The sequence below is a fragment of the Abramis brama genome (assembly GCF_963993115.1).
Source record: "Abramis brama genome assembly, chromosome: 1".
NCBI classification, from domain to species: Eukaryota; Metazoa; Chordata; class Actinopteri; order Cypriniformes; family Leuciscidae; genus Abramis; species Abramis brama.
The window spans coordinates 2,410,617-2,420,966 of NC_139963.1; the positions used below are offsets into that span (position 1 = coordinate 2,410,617).

Here is a 10,350-nt window from a genome sequence, read left to right on the forward strand (position 1 = left end):
AACAAAAAGGGAGAATAAATAAACAGTAAACTACACTTAACTGCCTATTTTAAGATGATCACAACTGGCCAGTTAGGATATTAAAATGATACACAATCTTGGATTAATGTACTTTTAGAATTGTATGTCAATCTACAGATGAATATGAATTTGGCCGTTGAGTATGACTCTTTTTACCCAATAATAAATCAAATGTCTCTCAATATGGTTTTTACACTGTTTTAAATGCCCATCTATTTACATGTAAGCTATAACTTCCCTTTAACAGAAAAGGAATAATAATAAATCAAACCCCTCTTAGGAAATACAACGGCAGTTATAATTTGACGGATAAACACATTAACTCACGTGGGCCCACACACACACACACACACACAATCACGCTCACCCCTCGTTGCAGGCCTGTAACCGTTGCTCGCGTGCGTTGTGGCCGCAAAAACAAAATAATAATTGGCCGCTTCACTCCGAAGAGCCAAATAAATATTAACTACTCAGTCACTATTTCGTTTGTAGTAAGCACTAACTCGTGTGGAACTCACACAAGTGTACTGACAAACAGAAAGTTACCTCAGCTTTCAGCTTACCACCAGCGAACCTTGCGAAAACAAAATACTGCTAAATAAACTATTTCAATACTTTTCGTTGCTCAAAGAAATAAAATCAACCAATCCTATTCGGATTAATCGCGATTCTCTCACACATACAACGGCGCGCTTCGACACACACCTACACCATTCGCCTCCTCTCTTCCTCTTTCTTTTTTCCCTCACTACTCTCAAGAACCAATCAAACTTCACATTACGTAGATATCAGGCGGGCTTATTCATTTATTCACCAATGAATAACGGACAAACACTAACATGTTGTTGTGTTTATTACACATGTAAATTACAACCAAACTATAACACAAACGATGCTCTTAAAGGGGTAGATACCCATATACACATTTTAAAGAACTATGAATTCAGTACCCAAGAAACATTATTAGAAATGGTCTTAAATACTCCCAATTAACTTGGAGGGGGAAATCCCTGGGTTACATTATTGTATCACTTTTTATTGTTTAGCAATCACCATCGTGCACCTGCAAGTGATCGGTGCATGGGAGAAAAGACGTTTACATTTTTATAAGTAAAAAATCTGAAAAAAACAAGGAAATCCTGCACACACACAATACTTGCAAACGAGAATATTTTTGCCAATAATATTTTGATACTTGTTTGCAAGTACTGATGGTGTGCGGGATTCACTTTTTATTGGTAAAACATCAATACTTAGGGTTTTAAAACTTTAAGTAAAAAACAAAAAAGGGCAAACATATGGCTGCTTTTGTCATGTTCGTTTTGTGATCTTTCCAGTCTGATAAAACTTATGGATATAATGGGGTTGTGTGATGTTGTTCCAGAAGCTTCTGGCCCAATGGTGGAAATGCAGCATGAAGAGAACGCAGACTAGACTCTGATGTGGTTTCTCTCCAGTGTGAATCCTTTCAGGTGTTTCTGACAGACTGAATCTCTTGTTGCAGTGTTAACACTTGAAAGTTTGTTTTTGTCCAGTGTGGATTTTCTGGTGTTTTTTCAGTTCAGAATCTGTAATAAAGGACTTAAAAACACAATGTTCTGCTGTAATATTACGAATGAATCTTCTCCTTTGAGTGAATCTTCAGCTGTTTCTTCAGGACTGACGCATAACGAAAATTTTTGCCACACTGATCACATTTAAATTGCCTTTCTTCAGAATGAGTTTGAAGATGTGATTTCAGAGCGCAAGACTGAGTGAAACTCTTCCCGCATTGGTTACAGGTGTACAGTCTCTCTCCACTGTGGACTCTCATGTGAACCTTAAGGACTTCTTTACTTGGGAAACTATTCCCACACTAATCGCATGTGAATGGTCTCTCTCCAGTGTGGAACCTCATGTGCTTCATAAAGTTTCCTTTCGCTGCAAACTCTTCCCGCATTGATCACAGGTGAATGGCTTTCTCTCTGGTGTGGATCCTCATGTGAATCTTCAGGCTTGCTTTACATGTGAAGTGTTTTTTACACTGAGGGCAGGTGACAGATCTTTTGGTTTCTGTTTTTCCTTTCTTGTTCACATCCATCAGGTCTAAAAGAAACATTAAATCAATTGAGATTTCAAATGAGAGACAAAAATGAAATGAAAAGTAAAGTCCAAAGTCAATATCACTGATGAGTACAATGGTCATTTTAATCCCATCAAATCTGGTGGACAACCATTATTATCTATTTTAAGGGCTGTTTACATGACACCGTTTTCAACTAAAAACTTTGGCTGTTCATTTACACGACAACAGCGTTTTGGGTGCCTGAAAACGCAAACATTTGAAAATGGGTATCAAAGAGCAGGTTTCTGATAATGATGTACAACGGTAAACAACATAAACGCGAATCTCTGTAAACCAGGACGTCATGCACATTTGTATTATGTGTTCAGTCTATAGTGTTTCATCGCCGTCTAATGGCCTGGCAGCAGAATACAGCGTATTTAGTCATTTTTGCGGTGTGTCGTGTTTCATCTGTACACTGTAAAACCCAACAAGTTAAGCTAACTCATTTCATTTGAGGAAACCGATTGCCTCAATTCAATTAAGTTTATAAAAACAATAGTTATGAGTACTCTGAACTTATTTTAATCGAGTTCACTAAAACAATAATATTTCTTAAAACACAATTAAACTTTACACTGCATTTAAATACTTTATATAGCTGAAACTTCACTTTATTGAGTAAAAACAGTGAAATGATAAACTTTAAATGAACTCAGAGCACTTGCAGTTACTGTTAGCTCACAATGTCACACACAAAATCAAATTCAATAAGTTAAGCTAACTTATTACATTTGAGGACACCGATTGCCTTAATTCACTGTAAAACCCAACAAGTTAAGCTAACTAATTTCATTTGAGGAAACCGATTGGCTCAATTCAATTAAGTTTATAAAAACAATAGTTATGAGTACTCTGAACTTATTTCAGTTGAGTTTACTAAAAGTAGATATACATTGCAGTCAACAAATTAAGTGATTAATTAAGTGGTTATTGAGCATTAGTGATTAACACCTGCTGTTAACGAGCAGAATCAATGAAGGAAAGAGAAACACAAGAACTACAACTGACTTCCAACCACAGCCTCAGATGAAATCAACTCAAGATAAAAGACGTTTAAATCTCTAAAGATCTCAGCAGAGGAGGATTAAACCACTACACAAACAGCATTACCAGCTTCACTTATTACTAAACAGTTTGACTTTTGTCATGCGTCTACAGAAGTTGTTATTGAGAATGAACAGAGGGTTAGATGATAATGATTTATTGAGTTTTATTTAAAGACACCATGATAGTGATCTGTGTTTGCTTTAGTTGGGCTCTTGACCCTTGACTTTATAACACCAGTTTTTCCTCTGGCTGCTGTAACTGAGTGTTTATAAAACACATTTGTTATGGCACATACGCCAAAAGAAAATATGAGCATGTGGTTGTGTTTAGATGATAAAAAATCATAATTTAGTGACTTGATTCTCTGATCATTTCCAGAGCCTAATCTCTGATTAGACAGGCGATGTATTACTTGTATTATTCATTATAATAGAACTGATTCTGCTGTAAGACCCATTGTTGTGACAATCAGATTTTAAAAACCTCTATGGTATCATGTTGACTTACACAGTAATCAAGAATCAGCATATGAATCTCAACAATGGTGACCATTAAAAAATGATTTATGCCGCAATGCATGCTGGGAGCCATGGATAAGTTTTGTATTATGCTAGTACCCAGCATGAATCATTTTTTAATGGTCACCCTTGTTGAGATTCATATGCTGATTCTTGATGTCTGTGTGAGTCTTAGTTATGCAATATTTTTCCCTTGAAACCTTTTGTGCACAACTATTTGTAAAATCCTTCATATTATCTGATGGTCACAACATGGCTAGATGATTTGTGTTATAAATCACTAAATTGGTCATAAAACTCTAGATGGTGCAGGCTTGACATGTAACCAATAAGCATTTACATCATGCCCTACACGGCACAATCTGATTGGCCACAGCAGTTTCTACAGCCAATGAGATTGCTTGCTCAATATTTAAATAGTTTGGTTCAATAAAAACATGACAAATTAAAGCACAAGTTTGGTCAAAGAAAAGAGTTGAAATAATCTCAAAAAATAACATTCCTTTATAATGGGTGAATATCTTCGTCAGACTTCGTACTTCCGCTCTATTTCATTTCGCTCCTGTACTCAGTCTGAGATAGCGACCTATCTCTCAGTTTTCCTCCAGCCTGAAAACAGCCGGGCCAATCAACGAACAGAGGGCGGTCTGAGAGCCGTGACGTATAGATGCTGATTGTACCGTGGATACGTAGATTTACTTCACATAATCTGCAAAAGTCGTTCACAGCCATATTCACTCCGGTATTTCGCTCGATGGTTTAGTTTTTGCATCATACATGTGTTTACAGTGGAAGTTAGATAATACATAACACACGCCATAACCAAACGTTATGTGATTGGCTTACGGGTAACCAATGATTTTAAACTTCAGACTAGCGCCCCCAGGCAGTAAAGAAAACACTTTTCAATTATGCCCTTCCAGACTCTCTCTACGAAGCAAAGCGAAGTAGCAGAGTCTGGTATTACCAGGCTAGAATATGCCATTCCAGTGTGAATGTTTCATAGGAATCCATTGTTTCTATTCTAAATCTGCATGCACCAAATATCTGTGTTTAAACTGCACTTTAGGCTTTTCCTTTGTCAAATTGATATAAAACGTCAAAATACAAAAAAAGTCCTAGAACATAGGCTTTTTATTTTTTTTAATGTGCTTTAATTTGTCATGTTTTTATTCTTGACCTGAAACAATGTAAATCTGGTGAGCATCAGGATGTTCTTCAAGCATGATGAATGAATGAGGAATCAAGAATAAACACCAACCTCTTTGTTCTTCAGTATCATGATGTTTCATTCTGCCGGGATCTGGATCTCTGGCGTTCTCTCCGTTCTCTCCTTCCCGCAGTTCTGCCGTGATTGTTCTTCGTATGAGTTTTTTTCTCCACTGCATGGACCCTCATGTGTACCTTAAGATTGCTTTTAAAAGTAAAACTCCTTCCGCACTGATCGCACTTGAACGGCTTCTCTCCGGTGTGGATCCTCTCATGTGATCTCAGATGTGCTGACAGACTGAATCTCTTGTCACAGTGTGGACACTTGTAAGGTTTCTCTCCAGTGTGGATCCTCTCATGTGATCTCAGATGTGGTGACTGACTGAATCTCTTGTCACAATGTGAACACTTGTATGGTTTTTCTCCAGTGTGGATCCTCTCATGTGTTTTCAGATATTCTGACCCACTGAATCTCTTGTCACAGTGTGAACACTTGTATGGTTTTTCTCCAGTGTGGATCCTCTCATGTTGTTTCAGACATCGTGACCGACTGAATCTCTTGTCACAGTGTGAACACTTGTATGGTTTTTCTCCAGTGTGGATCCTCTCATGTGATTTCAGATTTGCTGTCCCACTGAATCTCTTGTCACAGTGTGAACACTTGTAAGGTTTTTCTCCAATGTGGATCCTCTCATGTTGTTTCAGACATTCTGACCGACTGAATCTCTTGTCACAGAGTGAACACATGTACGGTTTTTCTCCAGTGTGGATCCTCTCATGTTGTTTCAGACATTCTGACCGACTGAATCTCTTGTCACAGTGTGAACACATGTACGGTTTCTCTCCAGTGTGAATTCTCTGGTGACGTTTTAAATGGACCTCTGAAATGAAAGTCTTCTCACACTCAAAGCACATATAAGCTCTTACACCAGTGTGGATCTTCTGATGTGCATGTAAAGAGGAAATCTGTGAAAAACTCTTGCCACATTGATCACATACATGCGGCTTCTCTCCAGTGTGGATCGTCATGTGTCGACCAAGATGTGCTTTTGTTGTGAAGCTCCTCCCGCACTGATCACATGTGAACGGCTTCTCTCCTGTGTGAACTCTTGCATGAAACTTAAGAGTTTGTTTACCTGAGAAACTCTTCCCACACTGATCACATGTGAACGGCTTCTCTCCTGTGTGGATTCTCATGTGAATATCAAGACTTCGTTTTTCTGAGAAACTCTTCCCACACTGATCACATGTGAACGGCTTCTCTCCTGTGTGGATTCTCATGTGAATATCAAGACTTCGTTTACCTGAGAAACTCTTCCCGCACTTATCACATGCGTACGGCTTTTCTCCAATATGAACGCTCATGTGAATCTCAAGATGTTTTTTGTATGGGAAACTCTTTCCACACTGAGTGCAAGTGAAAGCTTTCTTGGCTCTTCTTTTCTTTAAAGATGTCTGTTTAGTCTGTGAGCGACTCGAGGGTTTTTCTCCGGGTTTGACGTTATGTACCTCCTCCACTTCACTCAGTTCTTCACTCTCCTCGTCCTCTTCCATCAGGTCTGAAGATGAAAGAGAAAGTTTAATTATGTTTTCAGTACAATCAAAATAAAGCAAAATAAATCAAAGAGAGAAATATGTAGTGAAATGAAATTCCAGTCATGTAATAGACAACTGATATGAAACACAAAGATCATTTTGAAGCATTTCTGTAAATGATACGTTAGTGAAACTTTACATGAATAAGGTACACTGATCTTCCAATTTTTATTTTTTAAAACATTATAGACACAAATCTATGGAAGCTTGTTTCCGCCACAGAATAAAACATTTTAAAGGATAATTGTGACTTTTTATCTCACAATTGCGAGTTTACATCTCGCAATTCTGACTTTATTTCTCAGAATTGTGAGATATAAAGTCAGAATTGCGTGAAATAAAGTTGCAACTGCGTGATATAAAGTCAGAATTGTGAGATATAAAGTCAGAATTGTGAGATATAAAGTCAGAATTGCGTGAAATAAAGTCGCAACTGCGTGATATAAAGTCAGAATTGTGAGATATAAAGTCAGAATTGCGAGATATAAAGTCGCAATTGCGTGTTATAAAGTCAGAATTGCGTGAAATAAATTTGCAATTGCGTCTTATAAAGTCAGAATTCTGCAATTCTGACTTTATATCACGCAGTTGCGACTTTATATCACGCAATTCTGACTTTATGGCCTGGTTTCACAGACAAGGTTTAGATTAAGCCAGGATTAGGCCATAGTTCAATTAGGACATTTAAGTAGCTTTTATAAATGTGCCTTAGAAAAGAAACATTACTGCTGTGCATCTTGAGACAAACCAATGGCATTGACATATTTTAAGATATACCAGTGTGAGTTTCTTTCAGTTGAAATAGCTCAAACATGCATTTTAGTCTGGGACTAGCTTAAGCCTTGTCTGTGAAACTGGGGGTATATCTCACAATTCTGACTTTATATCTCGCAATTCTGACTTTATATCTCGCAATTCTGACTTTATATCTCGCAATTCTGACTTTATATCTCACAATTCTGAGAAATAAAGTCAGAATTGCGAGATGTAAACTCGCAATTGTGAGATAAAAAGTCGCAATTATTTTTAATTTTTAACATAACATTAAAATGTTTTATTCTGTGGTGGAAACAAGCAAAACGAGAAATTTGAAATATATTTAATCAACAACACAACTATCTAATGTAACAATAACATAAAAAATGTGGCATAAAAGTGCCATCATTTTGACACCAAATTTTTAGATTGAGAATATATATATATATTGTTGAATATTAAATGTCCCCAACTAAGCAAGCCAAAAGCCAAGGCAACATAAACCATCAAAGTCTCTAGCTTGAGGTTTCTGTTCTCTTCATTGTAAGTCAAATGAGCCAGATTACAAAGACTCTCACCTATTGTCTTTGAACAGCTATGCAGATTGGATTAGGACTTGTGAAACTCTATAAATTCTGGGACCTACTGTGGGTGCTTTGTCTCCATCTCAAAACACTGCTCGTTCTCAATAAAGGACAAATCCAGTCTCTCTGGCCTTTACGTCTGAATTTGCAACAGTTTCATTGACTTCCATTTATACACATGTGAATGAGGGACACTGAAACACAAGCTCAAGTGTATTTCCCTGCATTCTTGTTTAACTTTACAGTGTCTGTAGAAACATCACATGCTCAAAGTCTAGAGCGACCACAGCTTTAGCTACTGTACTTCTCCAATGCTGACCTCATTCATCAACCCTCTTAAGTTACTGTAAGAAGAAGAATCTACCATGAATAGCTTTGATGGTTTATGAGAAAACAATACAACTTTATCAGTTACTTTAGTCAGAATTTGCTTAAGTTATTCTTACAAGCCTCTCAGCCATTCTGGAAAGTTCATTTACTTGATAGAGTTTGGTGTTTATGGTTTATTGGTAAAAACAACAAAAACCCCATTTCTGTTCATCTAAATGTGAAGTGCTTAAATCTTTCTAACATGAATGTTCTCCAGCATCATGAATGAATGAAGAATAAACACCAACCTCTTTGTTGTTCAGTATCTTCAGTGTGTTTCATTCTGCAGGATTCTGGATCTCTCGTGTTCTCACTGTCCTCTTTAATAAACTCAGTTTTTGCAGATTTGAGCTCCTCCTGATGCTTTGCTGCTCGGCTTCACTTGTATAGTAGGTGATGGGAATATTCCAGCATTTATTGGTGAATTGCTGTGGGAGGAGCTTCACTGATGATGTGATTACAGGGTGCGGTGCATCATTCCAGTGTGGGAGGAGCTAATCTGCCAAAATCATATCAGTTACTTTGTTTGTTTTGATACTGACACATTTTAAGCATTTATGTATTTCTGTTTATCTACCGTGAAGTAACTGATGCTAATTCACAAATTCCTTTTTTAAGAAAAACATTTGAAATCTTAAATACAGAAATAAATGTACGTATAGTAACATTTAAAAACAATCTTGTGTCTGGGATGCGATGCATACTGAGATTTGACTGGTAAAACTTTCCAATGTCCAACAAATTCATACAATAATATTATGCAGTAATATTATGAAAACAATTCTATTTTTTTATGCAAATTAAATCCCTAGATCAACATTCTAATGATTAGAGACATTAAACATATGCATAAAATCCTATGCATTGAATGCACTACAGTTTTTATTTTATTTTTGCATGTCAGTGCTAGCATGTGCATTAGCATGTGCATATGTATTCTATGGAGGGCAGGCTACATGAATAAACAAGGTATGCAAAGTGGCGAAATTGCTTGCTGGACCCTACCATCTTGGTGAAAACTTGCTGGGACCTTGTTAGATCTTGTATTAGTAGCAAGCACGACACCGTATATCTTCAAGACTTCTCATTTTATTCTGAACAGTAACTTCACATGTTAACACTAAGCACACACTTCTTCTTCTCTCTTTGTTTTTTACCCGCTTCTCCTTCCTCTCCCAACACAATGTCCCTAGAGGTAGCATTTTGAATTACAGTACATGACACAACATTTCCCCTCTTTGTAAAAACATTCTTCTTAACTCAACAGAAGGAAACATGTACTCTGAATAAAGTAGTTGTGACAACCTAGACAACTATTCAGTAACAGTCCGTACATTATATTCAATGCATTTAAACGGTGACATCTCTGTTAAAATCCGTGTGAACCGGAAGTTGCAAACGACTTTTCTCCAGTGTTGTGACATATTTCCCAGTGAAAAGGAATATTGAACAGAGGGCAGGGTTTTACTCTAGCGCTCCTCCTCTCCATCTCTCGCTCATAGCAGACTAACGGTTTGAGGGGAGTGGTTAAGCGTTTCCCAAACCAAGCCGTCAAACATACCTCATCAGAGAAGGAACGCCATTCCAGACCGGAAGTAACTTTTCAGACTTTGATTAAAGATTACGACGGCAAACAATTTTTTTCTGTGTATTAACTTGCACGGATTAATTGTTCACCACAAGACTAGTAATATGCGCTCACAAAGTAAATAGGGTCAATTTTGATTTCAGTTGGACTTTAGTAACTCATAACATCAATACATGAATGGTCAGCAAAAGCAGTCAGTTGACATTTGAACATATTTAATAACATTCCTTTACTGTTACTTCAAACACTTTTGTAAACCAAAGAGCGATTAACTCATCCAGAACCGTTTTTTTTTTTTTTCATTGAGAGCTACACCTGTGCAACTTGGATGTAGAACAGTCCTGTTTAATGTATCTCATAGTCCTTATGCCAAACAGGCTTCCGTCTCATACGCGAGACTTTCACAGAACTGTGTGTAGTGTCGGGTGTTTGCTGTAATGTATTACTGGCACAGTCAGTCAATCCAGGCGAGTATGCCAGGTGAGCAGCATTCCACTTTTTTCCATCACTGAGGAGGAAAGTGTTGGATCCCACTCTCTTTTCTACTCTTACAGG

The 10,350-nt window shown here is 37.3% G+C and overlaps 1 protein-coding gene across 2 annotated transcripts; it reads right to left on the minus strand.

Annotated features, from left to right (window-relative positions):
- Positions 1-810: 810 nt before the first annotated feature.
- LOC311080681 (uncharacterized protein) lies at positions 811-9,352 on the minus strand. 2 transcript variants are annotated; one of them, XM_084110768.1, is made up of 4 exons: positions 9,213-9,352; positions 8,456-8,706; positions 4,955-6,461; positions 811-2,106 (listed from the first exon to the last, which is right to left on the minus strand). In XM_084110768.1, the coding sequence occupies exons 2-3, from the start codon at positions 8,487-8,489 to the stop codon at positions 4,972-4,974; spliced, it is 1,524 nt and encodes a 507-aa protein (XP_083966894.1). In that variant the 5' UTR covers positions 8,490-8,706; positions 9,213-9,352; the 3' UTR covers positions 811-2,106; positions 4,955-4,971. The 2 variants fall into 2 exon arrangements, with proteins under 2 accessions (XP_083966894.1, XP_083966895.1); XM_084110769.1 differs by having other exon boundaries at positions 858-2,106; positions 8,456-8,701; positions 9,213-9,348.
- Between the last annotated feature and the right edge of the window lie 998 nt (positions 9,353-10,350).